The following is a 24,155-nucleotide window of genomic DNA, read 5'->3' as shown; positions in this document are numbered from 1 at the left end:
CTTCAAACGAAAAATCTTTATTCTACATTATTCTACATTTCTACTTATTTTCACATGTAGAATAACTTCCTATCGATTATCTACTCTTGTTTAGCTGGGAATTAAGCAAATTTATGCATACTTCATACATTTAAAAACTCAATTTTCTCAAAAATGGAGCTCCCAGCGCAATATTATCATTCTAGATTTTTGTCTTTGAGCTGAATTACGGGTCACGTTGTATATAGTAATTTTCTCAACATATATAGAAATATGACTTTACAATTTTTAGAATTAACTTATTTTGTATTTTGTATAAGTAAGTATGTTTGAAAAGATGCCTATTATACATAAGTTTACTTTGATTCGAATATTCACAGTTATATCATCTATATAATTAGTTTAGTGAATTTTATCGTTCATCTAGTACTTTTACTAGAAAAGGTTTATCAAAGAGTAACCAGTAGAATGATAGTTTCGTAGATTTGATTATTTGAGAATGAAAAGTAAGTATTATTTCGGTTAAACATCTTTTAATAGCTAATATAGTATTGTCAGTACTATCAATTGTTGTATATATGTATATATAAAATTTATATATATACATACATATGTAACTTGACGAATTTTCTTGTCAGGAGTATGTAATATAATATAAGTAAATATCAAGAATTGGAATAAAAATGTCAAGATATTTGGAAAGAGTACAAGAAATATTAAGAAATGCAGATAGTAAGAAAGTTGCAAGTAAAAAGGTATGTATACATATGTACCTACTAATGTTTGTTTTATATCACTTAATTTTAAACTTTATCATTTTGGGACAATTTCTAGTTAAGAAAGGTTACATTAATTAACAATTATTAATGTTCTAGACATTTTTCAATAATAATAATCTTTCATTGTGTGAAGGATAATACTATTCATTGTACTAAATGTTAATTATACTTTTCGTTTTAGATGTGTGTTCAGGAATTATTAGAATTATATGAAAATGAAGATGCAATACTAGAAATTTGTAAAAATACAAAGGAAAGAACACAAAGTATTGTAGATTGGTCATATATAATACATAGTGTCCATAGGATAGTATTAAATGTAAATATATTTTTATGCTATAGAATATAATTAAAATGAAATTTGTTAGAAGTAATTTTACATAATGTTATAACCATTTTTATTTTTATTCAAGGAAGCAGATAGACTTGCTAATAAAGATTCTTCTAATAAAGCAGCAATAACTGAACGAAATTATACATGCACACTTGTGAAAAATACATTTCGACATGCAAATTGTCATAAAGTACCACTTTTAAAATGTGAAGATATAATGCCTTTAATTTTACAAATTTTAGGGACACATATATACGAATATTATCATGATACTTATATAAATGTGCTAAATTCTTATATACTACCATTTAGAATATATCAGGTGAACATGACTCATGAACAGTGGAAGGAATTGTTAAAAATGTGTTTAAATTTATATAAATATATGTCTTCTCCTACAAGTAAAAGAATTGTTTTAGATACATTGCAAATGATCATTGAGTATGGTTGTTTGCATACAAATTTATTTTTAAATGTAAAAGAAATACTATTATTTTTAGGTATGTAATGAAATTTTTAAAACAATGTTTTTAATTAAAATTTATTCTAAAATTCCGTGTTAAAATCAACAACTATATATTATCTATAATTTAACTAATTTATATATATATAAATTATTAATTTAACATCATAATAAAACATGCTATAACTTTTTCCAATTTTAGAAAGTATTTTCCTTGATGTAGAAAAAAATGGAGAAATTTTAGCTGAATCTAGTTACAAAGTTACATATACAATATGTCAACAAATTGCAGTAGAATATAGAATTACACTGTGTCATTTTAGTGAAAATATTTTACCGAATATAATCAGATTAGACAGTTGTATCGAAAAATATAAACTTTTACTATTTTTTGTAAAAATTCATCATCCCAAAGGAGTATGTAAAACTTGTGATGGTGCTTATGCTTATGATTGGGGAAAATGGTACAATTCTCTTAAAAGTATGTATCTAATGATTTTGAAAGATTTTAAAGCTGATATACTTTCACAGAGCTTCCTTTGGTTTGCAATTGAAGGTAATATATTTGTAACTTTTTTAAAATAAAGAATATGTAAAATAAATATATTTTATTAATTATTAATCTAAAAATAAATATGTTTTAGTTTTTAAACAAGTAATGGAAAATCCAGATTTGATCACTGAGAAAACATCATTCAATAATTATGATTATATACAACCAGCAAAACGCAGACGAATTGCTGTCAAAATAAATGGACCGGTTGATATGATTATTGACAATAATCCAGAAGAAGCTTGGCCCATGATACAGGTCTTAACAACATTGTTTAAGCAATATCCTGAATGTTTAAAATCAGGAGATTTTCCAACATTTTTAAAAGTTTTAGTGGATCTTTTTACATTATCTCTTAAAAAAGAAAAGATCATAAATAATTTATTTGAACTAGCTGCTGTTTTGTTAATGAATGAAAAATTATGTTCTATAATGGATATAGAAAATTCAAATATTTATTGGGACCAAATATGGGATATTTTATTAAGGTATTATTTATTTATTTCAGATTTTAGGTCATATACATTTATTTTATATTATTTTACACTCTTTTAAAATATTGATTTTATGTTTGTGTGTCTATAGTAACTTATTGTTTTAGATCATTAAACATAAATCAGAATGAAATATCAACTCATAAACTCACACAGCTTTTTATAATACATAATAAAATAACAAATCCAAATGCACTTTTAAAGCTATATTTGACAAATGTTATTAAGTGGTCTATTATGAGTCTTCGTACATTAATAGTAATCTGTGAACATTTGCCTTTGCCTACTAATATGAAAGTATTTAATATAAATGTATATTCACCAGCAATGAATACAAATTCTGTTAGGTCATGTCTTATAAAATGGATATTAAATATTCCTTGGCACGAAATGGCGACACAGATAAGAATTGATGAACTGTGCTTATTACTTATTGGCATAACATTAAAGTCAAAACATCAGAAACAAATAAAATTCAATGAATATGATATTAATGACATATGTGATTGTTCAAAAATTGAACAAAATACTAAGTTATTTTATGAAGACATTGAACATTATTATTTGTTACTAAAGTATAAAAAAAATGTATTCACTGAAGAAAAGGTAGAAAATGCAGAACAAAAGCCAGAAGTAAATAGATATGTACTGTTTATGGAAGATATTGTAACTTATTTAATAAACAGTTTACATGTTATTATTGAAGATGGAAATAATGCTCTTCATATAATTATAATAAAGATTGCGGTTGTAGCAAAAGTTTTATCAATGATGAGAGAATTGAATATGGTATCTAAAAATATCGAAGATTTATCTTTGATACAAGCATTGAAAAATTATATAGACATTGCTTATAGTTCATTGGAAAAAATAACCAATCCATCAAGAAGTAAATATAATTATCTATTTAACGTAACAAAAGCACTTAATACATTGTATGGAACATCATATGATACTGATATAGCAAAAATAATTGTTACATCTGCAACATTGAATATGCTAAAAAACATATTTAGTTTAATGAATATTGAGGACAATGAAATTTCCGATTATAAAACTAATCGTGATTATTATGATGGCTATGAGTCTAGACTAAATAGTCATAAATATTTTGGTAGAGAAGTCATACAAACAAAGCCATGTAACTTTTGTGACAAAGGTACAATAAGAATACAAACAACAAAAGCTTTAGCATTATTCTGTTGTATGAACTTAAAACAAAAAAAATGTGAAATTCAAATAAAGCTTATGGATAACTTGCTTAAAATTGATATGTACGATCTTTCACATACAGTTGATTTTATGATGGCTATAACAGTTTTAAAATCTCTATCAAAATATGATAAAGAAGAGTTATGGAAAAATCACAATGAACTACCATTGAAAAATTTGTTGCAGTTATATCACGAATGCTATAAAGATGAAACAATTACACGTTATATATTAAATGTTTTACCATATTTCTTTAATTATGCCTTAGTTTACAATTACAAGTTAGATAATTTGATGAATATTATTGTTCGATTTAATAAGCTGCGATCTGAAAAAAGATATGGTGTCCTTGCTCATAAAGAATTTATTAAATGTCTCTCAGAAATTATTTATATTAGTCCTTCCCATTTTTGTTATACTACATGTCATACTTTGAACCAAATGCCAATATTTGAAGGAATTTTATCATCCCTTATTAGTAATTCATTTCTTGCACAAGTGCAAATAATTAAGTGTATACAAAAGATATATTCTTTAAAGAATATTAATTTCGAATGGAAAGAAACATTATTTACAAAAATAGAAAAATCAATAAATGAATTAGCCATTAACAATAAAACAGATGACGAAATAAAAACAGACGAGAAGGAAATTACAACAGCAAGTATTTCACTAATGCTTGCTGCTATAATATCTACCAATGGAACATTTCAGTGTCGTGCATTACTAACAATGTTACGGTTTAGCATTGACAAAAGGGTAGAAACTCAAATAATTTCAAAATCAATAAGTATTATGGCAAATCAAATCAATTATTCAAACATCGTGGAAGAAAATTTAAGTTATTTAATGACATACTGGTTTAATTCCAAATATTCATCACAATTATTTCCTTGGAATTTAACACAATGTAAATCAGAAGAACAATTTTATAAAATATATAGTAATACAATAGCATTTATTAAATTTCAAAATCTAGAACTTTCTAGTGTCATTTCCTTTTGCAATTATATTAACTTATCATTTAAACAACTCATTGAAAATATTTTTCCACAAATTTTATCATGGCTATTATATTGCATTAATGAAAATAATGGAAATAGATCAAAAACATTAGTAGGAAAAATATTTTATAAATTAAAATCAAATCAAGATGAATTTGCTGAAATGAGGAAGTTCTCTAACTTGTTTAAAGAAAAATTTGAAGAAATATTAATATTTCTTATTGAAAGATTACACGATGAAGATTACCTTGAAGAAATATTGGGAGAAAGAATATCGTTTGCAATATCAGATCCTCCTCATTTTAAAAACAAAACAATGCTTATTTGTTTAAAGTACATAGAAGAAAACTTTATTATACCAAAAATGTCTGTACAATACTATTTAGTTTATAATTGCCCAAGAGTATTACAAAAAATATTATCACATTTAATTAATAATATCTATAAAAAGAAATTTGAGGAACATAAGATAAAAGCTTTTCATCAGTACATATTCTTTTGTTCATTGATTATTAAAGAATTGAAAGAAGAATATTTCAATACATTGTCTATGTATATCATAAAAGATATTGGTTACAGTTTACTTCACATAATTAAATTATTTGATAATACCCTTTGTAAACTAGGATGTAAATATTTTTACAAATTTATAAAACATGTTTTGTGTGTAAGAGTTGAAGAAATCAAAGAAATTTTGAATTTCACTGTCATAACTTTAATTCCTATAGCACAAGCAGGGAAGATACCTATAGCTCTAAAAATACTTCAGTTCCTAATAATTGATCAAAAGGAAATATTATCTGATGCAATAGAGAAATTAAATTCATTTCCAAATGTTCCTATATTTTTAGAAATACGAAAGATACATAATGATTTGAAATATAAAGCAAAGGAAATTTATAGTTTGGAACAAGAAGTAAAACATTTTTTGCGTACAGTGACTGATAAAAATATACATTATAGCATAGAAGATATTGTTCATTTACGAATACAATTATCTACAAGAAAAGAAGAATTACGAGAACTATATGATAAACTTGAAACATTTCATGGTTTTTTTGAAGATTGTACCTCAAGCATATTGCATCAATTGATATACAAACTCATAAAATTAACAGCATCATCTGATATAAATGTTTCAATTGAAGCTGTAAAATGTTTAGGCGAATTAGGACCAACTGATTTGACATCAATGATATATTTTGAGAAAAGTCATGTTAAAGAATCTTCTGATTTAATAGAGATATTATCATATAAAATAATAATAACAATGGTACAATTTTTATTTCAAAGTGATATTGAGTTTCGAAAAATTAGTGCTAATATACTGGATGTTGTACTTTCATCTTCTTGGGGGCAAAAGTTGTTAGATGCTGAATACATGAACAATCTAAAAACTGTTTTGGATGAATCACAGGCAGTATTACCTTTAAATTATATTCAGCCATTTATAAAGAACAAAAACTCAAAAATGAGCAACATTGCTATAAACTACACAAAAACTAATGATATTATAAAGTCGGATAATACCTTTTGGACAACTCAATCCGATGGCTCATATGCTAATTGGATTATAGTATTAACATGTAATGTTTTAGAGTGTTTTACAGGATTTTATTCTGAAAATTTAATCCCCATTTGTATGTTAAGTACTGATTTTTGTGAAATAATTTTACCAAGAATTATTTTTTTGATAATTCATATAGATAAACGGTTTATGAGTACCATATCTTTGTGTATTAATACATTTTTTGAATATCATTTTGATTTTACAATAAAAACAAGCATTCCTTCACATAAATTTACAAATTGTGATCATTGTATTGTACGTTGTATGTTGAATATTGTGAACTATATTAGAATGCAAGTTCCAAACAATGATTTAGAATTTAATTATATATGTATTGCAAAAGCTGCCAAATATTGTTCAGCATTTTTTACTGCAATATTATATGCAGAAATGTCTTGTGAAACTATTTTAAATGATTATAATAACTTTACTAATATCTCAAAAATTGATTATGTCTATGAAAAATCAGCTGAACAAGGGAAAGTGATACAAAATATACTTAGAGATTCTTACGCTAAGATAGGTGATTTTGATGCAATTAATGGCACTGGTTCTTCACATTTGCATGATCATTCTACTCGTATTCAACATTATATACATACCAATAAATGGGATAAAGTAATGCCTGCACAAGATGTTGAACTTTCTTCTGGGAATATGTCAGTAATTAAGGGTGAGTATTACAAAATTACATATTTATTTGAGAGCTTATTATAATTTTAAATTAATTTTAGCACAGCATTTATTAACAAGATTTTAACACCTTGCAGTTGATGTGACATTAAAACTATGTACATATAAAACAAAATATTTTGAAATTGTTATATGTTTATATTAATTAGAAATTTGTTATTTTAAAGTATACAAAATTTATTTATAATGATCATAAAGTTTCAATAAATCGTAATTTATTAAAAAGAAAATTATATTTTCATTATAATAACTTCAAATTATATGTAATTTATTATACATTTCAGAAATGGCAAATGGATTATATCAGTCTGGTCTTCATTATTTACTTAGTAATTTTATATCTACTATGTCAAATAATGGTGTAAAAATAGATAAAGACATTCAGTATGAATGTGCTTGGCGACTTAGCAATTGGGATATTTGTGAGACAAATCAAGCTTTATATCCACAAAATAGCTGTAATTTAAAATTAGAAATAACTGAACATGATTATCACTTTTATCATTATGAAGCATTAAAATATTTTCATGAAGGTAATGAGACAGCTATACAGAATGCAATTCAAAATGCTCGTATAAATATTATCAAAGCACTTAAGAACATTAATCTAGGTAAGAATTATTAAACTTTCTGACTTTGAAAAAGTATTATCTATTTAACAATTGATTATTTGTAGAAAGTAGTAAAACTATATATGAAAAGTTAATGCAATTGCAATTAATTAATGAAATTGAAGAGTTAAGCTTTGCTAAACAAGGCGAATATGAAAAAATCTTACATAAATGGCAACAGCAGGATATTGCAAATTTTTATGAATTTCAATATATTGAACCGATTTTAACTCAAAGAACTGTTATGTTTCAAATAAATGATACTTTAATTAATAACGTAAATATTAAAAGTGCGCTTTTTAATACATATTTGCAAATATCAAAAATAGCAGCAGATAAAGATAACTTGCATATTGCTACACGTTCATTAGGTATATATAATTAAGATTATTATAACATTATATTAAGTATTCAATTATAAAATATATGTATTTTATTCATATTTTAATTTTTTTATGAAGATATCTTAATAAAACAAAAGGGTATACCATCAAAAATTCAAGATCAATTACTTTATCAAGAATCTTTATTAGCACTAGTTAGGAAAGATTTAGATGTTGGACGATTTCTTTTACGTAACTTAATGCAAAAGGAAACTTTAGATGCAAAATTACGAGCACAAATATTAAGAGTTTATGGAGATTGGATGGCTGAAACAAAATCAGAAAATCCCCAGGTATGTATCATGAAATAAAAGTAAATTAAGGTATGAAATTTTTAAGATTACTTAGTATCTTATTATCAGCTTTATCTATTCTATTATTATTTATTATACATGTACTAAGCTTTAATACAATATTTTATTTCACTACAATATCTTATATACATCTCTCACTACAATATATTATATACATATACATACATAATAAAAAAATAATGTATATTGTTATTTATTATCTTTCAGACTGTGATAGAAAAATATTACTTAAAATCTATAGATATAAACACATCAATTAGTACACAAAATACTGATACAATTAAAGATTTACATGATACACAAGTTGCTTTAGCTCGTTTTGCTGATAATCAGTATCAGCAAATTAGTTCATATATGAAATCTCCTCAGTTTGAAAATCTAAAAGAATGTATTACATATTCCTATAAAGGAATTAATAAACATTCAATTAGTGAAGATAAAGATATTAGAAGTGTAATGATTTTAAACCAAAGACAAAATACGAATGATGTTGCAGAACTGGAACATATACAAAAAGAAAAAGATAATTATTTGATTTTAGCATTAAAGTAAGTTCCATATTTCTGCAAAGTTCATAAAAGAGCTCTATAATTTCTGTTTTTTACATATCAGTAAAGTATATTTATATTTCATTTACTATTAATATATTTTAATATATGTTAATTATGTTAAAATTGATATTATCTTACTTAATATCTATAAATAAACATTATTATATTGCTTTATACAGGTATTATTTAATAACACTACAGCACAGCGAAAATTATAATTTGTTAATATTTAGAATAATTGCGCTTTGGTTAGACAATATACATCAAAAGGAAGTCAATGATTTATTGCAAGAAAATCTTAACAGATTACCATCTTTTAAATTTATTCCACTTGTGCCACAATTAGCTGCGCATATGAATGATGAATTTAATGAGTTTTCTGAAAAAATATATAACATTATGCAACGTTGTGCTTTAGAACATCCACATCATACATTACCAGTTTTGTTAGCATTAAAAAATTTATATGGTGATTATGATTATAATACAGCTAGAAAAAGTAGAACACTAGAACCAAGAGTTCTTGGAACACAAAAATTGTTACAAGAAATAAAAGAATCAGATATAAATTTAATTATACAAGAAATGGAAAAGTTATCACATGCTTTAGTTATGTTGGCTAATCTTTCAACTACCTCAAATAAATGTAAGTAGATAGAAGATGTAAGTAGAAGTATTTTTAATGAAAATATAATTATACATATATCAAACATATAAACAGACATTATGTGTAATAGCACATCTTAAACTTAGTTCTAATTGTAGAATACTTCATCATAGAATTTCCATTTCTAGCGGGTTATGAAATTAAAATACCAAGAAATCAAAAAATTTTAAGGATTAAAAATTTTGAAAACATATTTGTGCTAACGTTAACAATTGATGTACGACCATCCAGAAATTACAACAATGTGATTGGCATTGCTAGATATACAGAATCATATGAAACTGTTGGAGGTATAAATACTCCAAAAAAATTAACTTGTATTGGTACAGATGGCATATATAGACATGAATTAATAAAGGTATATTATTGAGTGCATTACATAATATGTTCAATACTGGATAAAAAAACATTTATTTTTGATACTATCGAAAGACAGAGAGAGAGAGAAAGAATACTATATACTTTTAATTATTTAAATATACTTTTAGGGAAGAGATGATTTACGACAAGATGCTGTAATGCAACAAGTGTTTAATGTAATGAATATATTGTTAAAATCTCATAAAGATACTAAACGTAGAAAATTAACAATTAGAACTTACAAGGTAATATTAACAAATTATTTATATTTCAAGAATTTGTCATCATTAAATTAATTATTATTATTTTTCTTATTTATTTAACGTTTTTCAGTATCACCGGCCATGAGATGGACTTAGCTTACATTAAACTATCTAACTCACCCTTCTACACCTCCGACTTCCATTTTTCTTCCTTTATAAAATAAATAAATTCTTCCTTTCCTTTCAAATCCCTTAGATAATATGTCCTGTATTCTTTATCAGCTTTTGTCCTCTTATGTCTCTGCTGACCCTATAAAAACAAATTTTTCGATATATCCCTAAAAATCCTTATTTTTTCTCTCCACTCCTGCCACATTCCAAAATAAGAGCTTCCCTTTTTTTCTTTTTATCATTTTCTTCTGCTCCTTTCCTACTTCTGTACTTGAATTAATTACTCTTGCAGCATCTCCTTTATCTTTAATATTGATATATGATTAATTAGTGATACAAATTATTTTAGATATATTAAATATCTATTTTATATGTTAATGTAATTATAATCTTATATGTCCTATACTTATGTTTCTTCTATTACTTTTCTAGGTTGTGCCATTAACACAAAGATCAGGAATACTTGAATGGTGTGATAAAACAATACCTATCGTAACTATATTGGTAGGTTCAGGTACCATTCAAGGACTTCACGAGAAATACTATCCAAAGGATTATAAAGCAAATTATTGTAGAGACAAACTAGCAGTAAGATTATATTCAAATAAGATTTAATTTTACAACCGATATGTATTGTTCTTATTTTGATTATTATTTGCAGTATGAATTTTATAATGGCTATGCGATACCTTACAGTATATAGAATATTATAGTATGGAAATATAATGTAAATTTTATTTCTAGACAGTGGGAAAATCATCAACTAATGTAAAGTTGAAAGTATTTATGGATTGTTGTGCACATATGCATCCAGTGATGCATTATTTTTTTATTGAAAGATATCCATCACCTGAAACGTGGTTTGAACGCAGATTAGCGTATACACGCAGGTAATAATATTTATATATAGTAATTACTCTTGAATTTATTATATTCATTAAATTATACTTACTATATTTTCACAGTATAGCAACAACATCAATGGCAGGATATATTTTAGGATTAGGAGATAGACATTTAAGTAATATCTTAATTGATCAAATAACTGCTGAAGTAATTCATATTGATTTTGGTAAATATGATCACGTAATTTTTTAAACTAGTAGTAATATTAGCAACATTGTATTATTAGTGCTATTATTAACCCTTTGCACTCGAGGACTTTTTCGGCTGGGCGTAGCAGCTACTCCGGATGATTTAGCGTATACGTGACGCGTGTCTTACAGCTAGTGTAAAATGATTTCATATACAAATTAACTTGCAAAAACATTATATTCTAATAATTTATCTATATTTACATCTTTGAAAATATGATTTTGTAATATTAATTTCTGTATTTTGTTGTATGATAACTTATAAAGCATTCACCAAGATGATATAATTAATCTCATTTTTCAACAATTCAAAATCAAGTTCATCTTCATTTGAGCTAATTTCACTTCCGAAAACCACTTTTTTAGGGTTTCTAAACTATAATACTTTTGCCACGATCGTCGAATCCGAACCAATGTTGGAGACGTTGTTTCAATACCATAGTTGAACCATAGTTTCGAAGGGATATGGGATTAAATATTTTATCTCCATTTTAAAGTCTAACACTTTACACTTCCTAACAAAGAACACAAAGAGCTAAGGAACCAATTTACGAACCAATATTGCACTCTCATCAATTGGAGATATCGAAATCTAGCATAAACAGGGACTATCGCCTCTCGCTCGCCACTGGAGTTGCAACACGGAATGCCGTGGTGATTGAAATTCGCCTCTCAAGTGCAAAGGGTTAATAATGTAATTTATGAATACTTCAATTTTTTTGTTATTGAATATAATAGGCATAGCATTTGAACAAGGAAAGGTATTACCAGTTCCTGAAACCATTCCATTTCGACTTACACAAAATATTGAGGACGGTATGGGTGTATCTGGCGTAGAGGGAACAATGAGACATTGCTGTGAGAAAACATTAACCGTATTACGTGATCAAAGACAAATAATTATAACATTGCTTCAAGTTCTTTTATATGATCCATTATTTAAATGGACTATAACACCCGCTGAAGCACGTAACATTCAAAGCGGCGGAACATCATCAAAATTAGTCGAAAATAATCAGTGTAAATATAATTTATGCTTTCATATTTTCTTTTCTTGTATTATACTTTTTATAGTAATCGCATAAATTAATAATATTCTACGAATAAAATTTAATATTTTATTGAAAATATATGAATAATGTAATATAATATGTTACATATTCATTGTATCATATTCGTACTACAGAAAAATATTTTAAAAATATTTATTATTGATAGGTTCTAGAGCAACTAATAAGACAGCAGAAAGAGCTCTTTTGAGAATAGAGCAAAAACTACAAGGCACTGAAGAAGGATTAGCATCTAGTGTATCTGGTCAAGTTGAAAGACTTATACAAGAAGCCCATGATCCTATGAATCTTTGTCGCTTATATTGTGGATGGCAACCATACCTATAATATACCTATATTTCATAATCTTAAAAAAAAAGCGAAAGATTTTATCCAAATGTGATATAAGTTTAGAAATCACTTATTTTATAACACTACTTTAAAAGTATGATATTTGTATTTTAAATTTATTTATTTTAAATTTTATACGAATTATAAATATAAATATGTACAGAGTGTCTCTGAAATATACAAGCGTGGTGTTTCTACATACAAAAATAAATCGAAGAAAAACGTTTTTTCATTTAAAGTTTTACTTATGAAAAAAAATGAGTTTTTAAACCATTAAGTACTTAATTAATAAAATGATTCTTAAAAAGTACTAATCTTATTCTTATTTATAAAATCATTCAAAATGCAGATTAAATACAGAATAAAGGAAAGTAATATCGATATTTCGGAAATAAAATAACAACAATAACAGGAAGCAAATCGTGGCATTGTCCATATTTAATAATACAGAAGTAGAAGTTCATAATTTAAAGCATCCAGTTAATATACGGATATCTGATGGGATTTCAAACTCATTTTTCTCGAGAACGAGGTCTTAAACGAAAAAGTGTTCTTTTTTCTTTTTCGACTTATCTTTGCATGTAGAATCACCATCCGACTGCATGTACCATAATTTCAGAAATGCTCTGTATAAGTAACACCACTTTAAAAAAATAAAAAATGTATATAAAAGGTATATGTATTCTAAATATTAAAATTTTTATCTAAAGTATCTCTATCTATCTATATCTGTAAAACATCGTTATTTTAATAGATTTAATCTTCAACCTTCAGTTGGCATAATGTATTATTTGAAATCAATAAAGAACTATTTTATGAATATTAAAATATAATGACTTAGGCATAAATTACGAATTGAATACATATAAAGTAAGGGATATAAAAACTACATTATATTTGAGTAATTTATTTTTATCATTAATTTACATAAAATGTTCTAAGACTTGTAAAAATTTAATTAAAGAAGTATACAGACGACAAAACATTATTAATATCAAAAGTACCTTTTGATGGTACATTAGTTAAACATCTGCGTATTGTTTCAATGTCAGGCTTATTTTTACACTTTAATTGTCTGAAATTATATTATACTCAAATTAAAATATACGTTTTATTAGATTAACATTATATAATATTTAAATATAATACTGTCAGTACATTAATTTATATTGTATTGCATTGTAAATTATAAATCTATATTTTTACTAGAAATATATATTTTTGTAAATATTACTTACTTATAAATTGGTAAATATCGTTTCACAAAAAATATAGCTAAATCTTCAAGGATGGGTTCAGAATGAAGAGCAACAAATTGTTCTCTGCATATCTATAAAAAATAATTATGTATCTATAAGAAAATATGAAAAACATTTGAATATCCAATTTATATTCATTTTACATTTGTTTATAATTTACTTTATATTTTGTGGACTGTTGGAGTACTATTAGATTTATACTATGTATTATATTCAAAAACATTGAAATGTATGGATGGTGCAGTAAATTACTTTACTTAGTAGTTTACTTACTTTATTCATAGCATCTATGGTACAAGAATGAGTCCAAAAACAATCATGTACTGAGACAAAAGTAATATTATTTTTATTACAATTTAGCCCAGTAAGCATCATGTGAGTGGAATCTAGAGAGTGTATAAAGTTTGGTGCAAATGCATTTCGTTGTTTTATCCTATCAGGTTTCCTATAAACATTTCCAAAAATGTTACTTTTGAACATTACAATATTAGATACTAAAAGTAAATTGATGTATTTACAAAATTATATACTTGTACTAACCTATTATCATTAATATAGTTATTTAAAGATTTTTGTTTCATATAAGGTTGTATAATAGGAAGACCTAATGGAGTAACCCACTCCACATTTTCACAACAAATAGAAGAAATAATTTGAGCACATTCTGTGAACCAATCTTGAATTTCTCTTGCACTTTTAAACATTTTTCTTAAACTGTGAAATGTGCTTTCAGTTAAATATGTACTAGCAGACCAAATATGTTCCTTTGGAAAGTTTTCCATATCTACACGAAATATGAATATTAAAATAAATTTTCATCTCTTTTTGGTTCGTAACAATATACCTTAAATCTTTTCTTTTTTGTCCAAATATTCTGCATACATTGAAAAATGAAATTTACCTTTTAACTGTTTTGCTATTTGATGTTTTGCACCATATTTTGTTACACCATATACTGTTGTCATCACAGTTTGCTTTATAACTTTTCTTTTTACATATCCTTCCAATATTTGTGCAATTTTAACATTATTTTTTGCATCAATTTGTCGTTGTGTTTCAATCTAAAATGTAACTGAATATTTTTCTTTCCAAAAATATTTACATATATATATTGCAAGCTACAATTTTGTGTAATACAGTAAACTTACAATTGACACAACTTCAGAATATACATCTTTTGGGGTATCAAATGGATGTAAATTAACACTTTCCGCACCAATTTTATCTTTACCAAGTGCTGCATAATGTTGAAGTCCATTACAACTGCCATCTTGATGTACTGGAAACGTAGACACATATTCTTCTACATTTGGTGTTTTTAATGCATTTGCTATTTCCATGCACCCAGCTAAAGTTTGCCATGGTTCCTCTGATTGTTTCCACCACATTTTACCCTTTACAATATAAATACCAGTTCTATTTAAAATTATTTCAAGTATCCTAATTTAAAAAAACTGTGTAGGTTTATTTAGTATAAACATGTAATTATGAATTTCTTATGTAGCCATTTCATCTTGTCCTTTAATATATTAAAATAAAAAGCAATCCTTTTATTTGAAATAAAAACTTACTGTTAAAGGTTTAGTAGCACTGTCAAGTATATTATCCATATTCTGATTTGCATATTCAAGCCGTTCTTTAACAGAACCTGCTTTCTTAAAGTTAGTTAAATTAATAACATGTAATTTCAACCAATCTAATCCATTTGGACCTAAAGGTTTTCCCTTTCCAAATAAAAGTAAAGACCGGCCCAAATCAGATGATAAATGATTTAAATAAGGAGGTACTGGGTAAACTCTTCCTCTAAAATCCAAATTATGTGGGAGCCAAAATATTTTGTTTCTAAACTTTAAAAAAATAAAGAATTCACTATATAGAATGGTATAAATATATAAAATTACGTATTTAGTTATAAGAATTATAAAGGAATTAAAAATAGTCTAATATATACTTCATATCTAATTTAACAGTAATTTGCTTATCAATACAAAATTAATATATTTGAAAAGATAAAAAACATACATGATTGGCGATGGATAACTTATAAAGAGCATCACACCACAACGAATACATATCATACTTCTTTTGATTATATTGAGCTATTGCTATTGCTGCTTTTTGTTTCTCTTCAACAGTAGCATTTTTTTTTATTGGACCTGGTGGAGTTAGTACAGAAACTGATTGAGGAACATTTAATTCTACAGAACCACCATCTTGAAAAATCTAATTAAGAAACACATACAAATGGAAATTATTTATAATAATTATAATTTGTATTCATTATCAATAAGAGCTATTAGACAATTATTCTAATATCAGAATTACCTTAATTACAATATCGAGTATAGCAGTATTAATTTTCCATGGAATAGAACTAAGCTGATTCAATGAATCAAATATAGGAAATAACTGTTCTGGTTCTGTATTTTCAAATTTATGCCATAAGCAACCCTAAATAAAAAATATAAATAGTATACATTTCTCTTATATAGTATAATGTTGAAAATAATATATATATTGTTGTATAATATATATATACTTAAAAAATAAATAAAAATTGCAAGCTTACAAAATCACTTGAGGTTCTTATAAAATCAGTTTTCGTTATAAGATATCCTCCTAAATGTATTGAAACCCATGGACTTGGTGGACTATAAGAAGGTAGAAGAAGTGATTCAAATGTTAATGTTTTTAAATGTACCTTTCTATATAACTTTGATACCAGAGGATGTGGTTTAATCTGTAACATAAAAATAAATTTTATGTATTAAAAATATTTAAATAATATTTAATTTTTTCTCTAAAACTCTCAGATATTAATGAGTTCAATAACCTTCCCCATAAAACTAGCTGAAAATATTGGGTACTATAAAACTTTGAATATTCCAATATTTAATTAATAATATTCCATACAAACCTGTTCTGATAAATAACTTCCTTTGTTCCTAAACAATGTATAAAATGCAGGGATTGAATATTTTAAATCTTGTTCTTTTAAAATGTCAGGTTTAAGCATAATATCATTCAAGATAATATGATACAAAAATTTGCCAATATTTATTATTACATTCATAGGCCAATTTACAGAGGTAAAATTTAAAGGTGTACCATATTTTGTTTCCTTATACTCAAAATATTCCCATACAGTACGATTATTCATATTATTTAAATGTGGCATTTTTTCAGGATGTAAGTACCATTCAAGGTATTTTGAATAAATATTAATAATTTTATCTAACACTCCAGTTTGTTTCTTTATTTCAATCTATAAATTAAGATTATAAAAATTGAGTGTATGTGTATGAATATTATAATGACAAAGTACACAAATATTTTATCAACAAATGTATAAATATAATTTATATATGTCGGAGATGAAAGGACACCGGAGCCTTCCCTCTGGAACTTCGGGAAAATCCGTAAAATTGTAATTAAAGCTTACAGTTATAATTAAACAATTTGCCGTCATTCTGCCCAATTTAATCAGCCATGTCACTGCGCCACGCCAGAAAAATTACTGAAAATTCTCAATGCGAGAATTGATTGTAATTTTAATAAATAAAAAAAAAAAACAATTTTGCCCAATTGTACTTGGTTGCGATTTGTGATAATAAACTTGGGCTCAAGGCGACCATCAGCCGCCGAACGTAGCCGCGGTCAACGGGACGGGCGCTTCGTCTAACAAAGGTGTGGAGTGATATTATGACCCTCATTAAAGGAAATACCCATAGAGGTGCCTGACAGTGAAACATGCCAACGGTTCCTTCGGACAATGAATACCAGATGTTGAGGCACTTACATAGTACAAGTCCAGTTAGCCCGAGGACCCGCTATAAAACCTGGGTTTTTTCGGTAATTAAGATTTTTCAAACGGACAGGCAGTCTTTGTCCCAAATTGACCAATTGACAGCGACGTCAATTTCCCTTACTTGCTGAACGACGGCTATACTCAACGAATCCGATGATCTCGTGTCCTTAGACACACCCCATCATAGTTTTTCTCGGTGGCATCATCGGGACGAAAATTCATTCTTTCTTGCGATCTCCTCGACAAAGAGAGTAGCGCCTTACGAGCTGTGAGTATTGTGTGAGCAAGTATATCTATGCTCCCGTTGACCGTGGATTCGTTATCGAACCTAAGACCAACATCACTAGTATCGCCAGTGCCCAACCACCGCGGTTGATTGTCGAATCGGTAGTATCCATACTCGTATTACCAGGCCGTACCGTCGTTATAACACAGCGATGGCCAATTCCAATGAAGATCTAGCAAACGCCCACAACCCTATTCCTGACACTTCTCCGACATATAAATAGTTTCATACCTCATACTTCCTATAAATGTATTTTCCCAATGCAACGTATAATGATTTAAGAGATGAACTAAAAGTTTCTGATCCTGCAGCTAATTGTCTAATTTCACGTAATATAGCATCTATGTAGTATTCTTTATCCAAAACTTCTAAAAATGGATACAAAATCGTCAGAACATTATCAGATTGACACTCCTTTTGTTTTAAGCACTTCAAATTCCTTTCAAAAGCTGCCAATGCTGCATCTTTCCAATAATTTTCTAGTTCCATAATTTTTGTTTCCTGATATACGATAAAGAAACCATTAGTACTATATCAAATCTTGAAGATTTATAAAAAGCATTTGTATTTATAAAAGCAAGTGTAATTTTTAAGTATAAAAATTAATATATATTTGAAATATTAGGCAATAGAATATTGCATAATAATATCTTACCAGATTAGTGTTTATATTTTCCTTGCATACTTTAATACTTGGTATCTGTGTTTCAATTTTTAATTCAGTTTGAAGCTGTGTTTCTAACAAATCTTTTAGTTGTTTTATTGTTAATATTCCTTTTGCTGGACTTTCACAGCTACTTGCCATTTGAATTTTTTCTACAAGTTTACATCTATAGTTTCTATTTAATGTAGCGTATGCTGGTTCAAAGTCTGGTATTAATATCCTAATTGCCTTTAATATATTTTTTTGCTGACTAATTTTAAAGTATGACTTACTAAAGATATCATCGAAAGATATATTGTAATTATTCATTTCAACATTTAATTTTTTGAGTAATTCTGCAAATGAAATAGATTATTATAGTATATTTTCCTTTATACATGCAAATTCAATCATATTAAAAATTTATATGCAATAAAATATGTATATATAATTACCAATTTGTTTTTTATCTACAGTCTCATTTCCCAAAGCATCAAATATATATCCATAAGTTTGGGGTGTTGGTGTTAAAGAATCATTTTTTATCATATCATATAACTCTAAAACTTTTCCTATTTGTCTTCTGAAAGCATAAGCTTCCAAAAGTATATTGTAAAGCTTAATAATTTCATTACATTCCAAATTATTTTTAACATATTTCCTACATTTCATTAAGGTTTTGTTTGCTCTGTTTAACAATCCACAACTTAAATAAACTTGTATATGTGCTAATAAACTTTCAACATAATTTTTTACTCTAGACTTGTTTTCAGTTTTACATATTTCCATCTTCTTATGTGCATTACCTCTAAGAGAAACAGTTTTGTTAGTAAAAATTATTTTTAATTAAAGTTACAAAATAATACAATACTAATTATATGTGCAAAACAAAATTTAGTAAATAATAATAATAAATATTTTATAAAGTTACAATATTCAACAAAAGTTAAAGTAAGAATTAAAAGAGAAAAATATATCATGAAAATTTTATATTATTAAAAATTGTTTATATTTCTGCTCAAGACAATTTCAATATGATCATTTTCAAAATAAAATGATAACTATAAAGTTTAGTACAGTAACAAAAATTAAATTTTATAATAAACTAAGAAAATCTCATATCATATTGTTTGTAATGTGTTGTAATGTTTAGTAATGGTTTTAATAAGTAATAATCTACATGCTGCATGACTCTACACATGTACAAAATCACAAAGGAAAGATATTGATAAAAATAGAGCTATCAAATTGATGGTATAATATGAAAACAAATATTTCAAAATCACATAATTTCATTCTTATAATACATACGTGCTTAACTTTAACACATTCTCCAACTTCTGATCTTTCAATTTGGTCTGTTTAATAGAATGAAATGTGGAATCTTTTTGAAGCATATTATTCTTGATTTCATTACCAATATTCAAATTATCTTTCATTTCATTTTCAGTAACTATATCTACATTATTTTCCTATTAATGAGTTATAAAGTAAATAAATGTATAATCTTGTTATGTTATAATACTTAAATAATGTAACATTATGTTTGAAGAATTTTTTAAAAATTCAATTTTCAACTGTAAAATACTTTTTAAGTTGTAATTTAGAAAAACTGATTTCTGGTGTATCACAATAATATTGTGCTTGACACTATGGATTAATATTTTTATTTACAGAAATAAATTATTGTTTATGAACTAAACTTCTTATAAAAATAACAACTTATTTTTTTTTATTGAGATCCAAATTTACATATACTTTAATTTCTAAATAATTATGTTTAATATTCTGTTTAATATTTTAATATTTAAAGTAAAGCAAATAATTTAACACAATCAATTAGGAATAAATTACTGTAACTTACAATATTTAAATAAATTTCAGTATCACAAAAATCATGATAATTTTCATTCATATATTTTGAATCAAAGAGCTGATTAAGTGTAACATCTTTACTTTCACATGAATTATCTGTAGTGATGTCAGGATTATCAACAAGCATGGGTAAATCAGATGCTGTCAACTTTTCTATTTCAGTCCTCTTAGTACTTGCTGTTTTATTTGTTACTATAATAAAAAGGTACAATATTGCAGAATAATTTATGTCAATATGTGAAACACATTTATGTAAATATAATATCAAATTTTACCTGCTAATAATTTGGCATATTTTTTTGTTCTTTGCTTTTTTCCTTTCTTTATTGGTGAATGACTCGATATATCTACTGTTGTTGTACCATAAATACGAACTTGCTGGTATTTGATAGCTATAAATAAAATGAATGTACATTACAGTTATAAGCTTGTAAACATGAATAATTAAAAAATGTATGTGAATGTGAAACACCAAATTCATATCTAATATCTTATACATATAATACATATTTACATTAAATATTACATGGCATATATTTAAGATAATATCTATTTGTTAATAAATAAATTTATTATGTCAAATACTTATTATAACAAATTTCTTATTTTTATACTTGTAATTTTTTAAAAAGATTTATGTGGTTTATGTGGTAAAGGTGGCTTATTTGTATATGACATTTTTTACTAGTTGTCACAATATACAATATGCTGACAAAATTAAACTGTCAAACTCTAGGACTTCTTGTTTATTATATTATTCCTATATACATTATTTCCAATTATACATTATTATTTTCTTAGTCATATAATGTTGCACTGTTAAAAACAGATAATTCCAATAAAAAATTATATTAGTTTCCCAACTAAGTTTTAAAATTATTTATCAAAATGATTTTCACTTTATTCATATTTACATTGCTTTGCATTATGAATTAAATCCCCTAATATATGTACCTTTTACTTTGTATAAATACAATTTTTTGTGTATCTTTATTATGAAACTTCATAACAAACGTCATGAATACTATTCGATTTTACTTTTGATCTTTCATTTCCACGATCAATTTTTGAAACTACTATATATTATATATTTGTTAGGAAAATCATTTCCAAATGATATGCAAATTTTCTTGAGTGCTTTATAGCTTGTAGTTCAAGCTTCGATTGTTACAGTAAAGAACAAAAGAAAATTTAATGGATAATCGGTACACAAAACACCATATTTTTAGAAAATACAATTAATTTTGACAAAAACAGTTATAAATAGATATAATATATACACTCCCATGTATAAGTACTTAAACATTTAATGTAGTCCAATTAAAACATTGATATTCTTATTATATTTTCAATATTATGACAGAAGATTGTTGCTCTACTGTTAATTCTTTACTTCTTGCCATAATTGGGATCAAATGTTCTGCTAAATTGATATTGAAACAAAGAATATATCTGCGCCAATCAAGTTTCATATTCATTTTTAATAAACAGCTGGCATTTTATAAAATCTATATAAACTTTTAGAGTGTGGTTGCAAATACATATTCTAATCATTTAAAAATCCCAACATTGAACAGGTATACTTAAAGTCATTTAACTTAGGTATTAATGCACAAGCAATTCTTGGGCATCTTCAATTGATACATTTTTATTTATACTAATTAATATCAACTATCGTTTTCATCCACATCTAATAACTATATATGGTAGTCCGAGGTAAGATCAGAAGCGAAAATTAGTATAAAGTTCTATTTGAAATATATTTTATATATTTATAATAATTTGGAAATGTTCAAATACTTATGCATGATGGCGTTTGTCCATATAAGAGATGACTGTTATCAATATGGTAAAAAATATTTAATGCAAAGTTATTATTAATGTAATATACATATTGTACACAAGTATGAATTTTAAACATTTTTTTGCCCGCCATCGTAAATATGTCATATCAAATAACAGCGCTCAAAGTGGCTATCTTAAAATCAACTTTCGCAGAAAATGATATGCTAATGATAAATTTATTATGTTAAGTAACACATTAAAAATTTTTCTATATCTATCATAATAAAATTTCATAAAACGCTTAGGTCTAATAGAAACGCAATCATGTGTGAAAAGCAGCACGAGATTTTTCAGGTTAATTCGTTTATTATGTAAATATCATTGAAATGGGAAAATAATAAAAATTACATAACATTTTAATAATGAAATTATAATTGATAAATATTTTAAAATATTATACTATAACCTGATCATGTAATAACTTAATAATCTCAAAAATTGAAACTTTAAATGATACAAACCCTAAAATATGTACATATATAAATTACTTCAATCTCATTTTGTAGCCGGCAGACAAAAAGTAATAAAATACTTATATATATAAATTATTCATAAAACTGAATTATATACAATGTAAACATACATTTTGATATATTTCCGTGGTAAAAGTTACAGAAGGAGCATAGACGCATTGATCGCTGCATCGTTATTACTTGCTTCGGTATGAAGAAAACACCATGTGGAGATATTCGTTCCGTAACTCGTGTTATTAAAAGTTTGTACATTTTTATACGATTACATAAAGTTAACCACTAACTATGTAATAATTAATCATCTCACAGATAATGATAAATTTATATAGGAAAATTATCATTATTTACAACATAATATAACCCACGAAATGAAAAGTAGCATTTCACATTCACGAACAAAATGAACATGCAGTTAATAGATGGCATCTTGTAGAATGGAAATTCTTAAGATTTTATACTCATTTCAGACAGAGAAAATTTCATATTTACTTGCTGATTAAATATGAATTGTTAATTTAGTTTTAATCTACAACACATCATATTGTTAAATTATAATATGTAGCAATATAAATTGTTTCATCGAATTTTAAATTATTAAAATGGAAAGTGTAAAATTAGAAAAAAGTTCTTTTTTTGTAATAGTTACAACTAATTCCATTCTGCTAAAGATAAATAATAATTTTTGCAATATGAATGGTGAATGGTGAAAGAACCAAGTTACAGCTTATTGAATTTCTAACAATATTATTTCATTTTTCTGTTACACTCATATGATACATTATGTTACAACATATTATTATACAAACATAAAATAAATGCACATTGAAAATTGTCAGAAATGTCAATTTTAAATTTTATTCACAAAGTTGAAATAACATTTTAAACATTATTACATATTTTAAAAAGTTTTTCTATATCTTTTTTCTCATATTCTAATAAAATAGAAAAGACTTTAACAATGCACTAGATAGAGTTAAAATACGAAATATGTATTGATAAGTTAATATAGGTTATAAGAGCTTTCTACTTAGCATCTTCTTTATTTATAGATATTATAAATTTATAAAATGAAATTTTATATGTTATGAAAATATTTTAATTTTAAATGTTAAAGTCATGAAATGCAATTGC

At 25.6% G+C, this 24,155-nt stretch overlaps 2 protein-coding genes across 13 annotated transcripts; one reads left to right on the top strand and one right to left on the bottom strand.

Annotated features, from left to right (window-relative positions):
• The first annotated feature begins 439 nt into the window (after positions 1 to 439).
• On the top strand, positions 440 to 13,547 carry tefu (Serine/threonine-protein kinase tefu). 7 transcript variants are annotated; one of them, XM_076618946.1, is made up of 19 exons: positions 440 to 485; positions 618 to 734; positions 940 to 1,077; positions 1,172 to 1,592; positions 1,758 to 2,111; positions 2,200 to 2,596; positions 2,710 to 7,061; positions 7,366 to 7,692; positions 7,758 to 8,063; positions 8,154 to 8,368; positions 8,597 to 8,937; positions 9,120 to 9,586; positions 9,736 to 9,965; positions 10,096 to 10,212; positions 10,774 to 10,929; positions 11,086 to 11,231; positions 11,307 to 11,413; positions 12,174 to 12,455; positions 12,654 to 13,547. In XM_076618946.1, exons 2-19 carry the CDS (start codon positions 663 to 665, stop codon positions 12,830 to 12,832), a joined length of 8,607 nt encoding a protein of 2,868 aa, XP_076475061.1. In that variant the 5' UTR covers positions 440 to 485; positions 618 to 662; the 3' UTR covers positions 12,833 to 13,547. The 7 variants fall into 7 exon arrangements, with proteins under 7 accessions (XP_076475061.1, XP_076475066.1, XP_076475064.1 ...); XM_076618947.1 differs by lacking the exon at positions 440 to 485 and having other exon boundaries at positions 561 to 734; positions 1,758 to 2,036; XM_033339684.2 differs by lacking the exon at positions 440 to 485 and having other exon boundaries at positions 561 to 734.
• Positions 13,548 to 13,726: 179 nt separating this feature from the next.
• On the bottom strand, positions 13,727 to 23,435 carry mtRNApol (mitochondrial RNA polymerase). Of its 6 annotated transcripts, none has more exons than XM_033339728.2 (18): positions 23,135 to 23,433; positions 20,982 to 21,098; positions 20,696 to 20,898; positions 20,143 to 20,303; positions 19,287 to 19,639; positions 18,844 to 19,187; positions 18,420 to 18,689; positions 17,012 to 17,359; positions 16,664 to 16,834; positions 16,420 to 16,545; positions 16,117 to 16,317; positions 15,666 to 15,941; positions 15,243 to 15,488; positions 14,996 to 15,155; positions 14,635 to 14,878; positions 14,368 to 14,539; positions 14,074 to 14,165; positions 13,727 to 13,910 (listed from the first exon to the last, which is right to left on the bottom strand). In XM_033339728.2, the coding sequence occupies exons 1-18, from the start codon at positions 23,274 to 23,276 to the stop codon at positions 13,790 to 13,792; spliced, it is 3,747 nt and encodes a 1,248-aa protein (XP_033195619.2). In that variant the 5' UTR covers positions 23,277 to 23,433; the 3' UTR covers positions 13,727 to 13,789. The 6 variants fall into 6 exon arrangements, 5 of the variants coding, with proteins under 5 accessions (XP_033195619.2, XP_076475067.1, XP_076475068.1 ...); XM_076618952.1 differs by lacking the exon at positions 23,135 to 23,433 and adding an exon at positions 22,507 to 22,657; XM_076618953.1 differs by lacking the exon at positions 23,135 to 23,433 and adding an exon at positions 21,661 to 21,809.
• Between the last annotated feature and the right edge of the window lie 720 nt (positions 23,436 to 24,155).

This window comes from Bombus vancouverensis, chromosome 5 (genome assembly GCF_051014615.1).
Source record: "Bombus vancouverensis nearcticus chromosome 5, iyBomVanc1_principal, whole genome shotgun sequence".
NCBI classification, from domain to species: Eukaryota; Metazoa; Arthropoda; class Insecta; order Hymenoptera; family Apidae; genus Bombus; species Bombus vancouverensis.
Note: the sequence above shows the minus strand (reverse complement) of the source record. Positions and strands in the feature narration are given on the sequence as shown.

What these genes read in the sequence shown, in the direction of transcription:
- tefu (XM_076618946.1), top strand. Translation starts at nt 663, where the DNA reads ATGTCAAGATATTTGGAAAGAGTACAAGAAATATTAAGAAATGCAGAT. An exon ending in AGAAAGTTGCAAGTAAAAAG is followed by an intron (nt 735 to 939) that starts GTATGTATACAT and finishes TTTTCGTTTTAG; the next exon opens with ATGTGTGTTCAGGAATTATT. An exon ending in ATTGTAGAGACAAACTAGCA is followed by an intron (nt 10,930 to 11,085) that starts GTAAGATTATAT and finishes TTTTATTTCTAG; the next exon opens with ACAGTGGGAAAATCATCAAC.
- mtRNApol (XM_033339728.2), bottom strand. Translation starts at nt 23,276, where the DNA reads ATGTACAAACTTTTAATAACACGAGTTACGGAACGAATATCTCCACAT. An exon ending in AATGTGTTAAAGTTAAGCAC is followed by an intron (nt 19,640 to 20,142) that starts GTATGTATTATA and finishes TGTTTCTCTTAG; the next exon opens with AGGTAATGCACATAAGAAGA. An exon ending in CGATATTTACCAATTTATAA is followed by an intron (nt 13,911 to 14,073) that starts GTAAGTAATATT and finishes ATATAATTTCAG; the next exon opens with ACAATTAAAGTGTAAAAATA.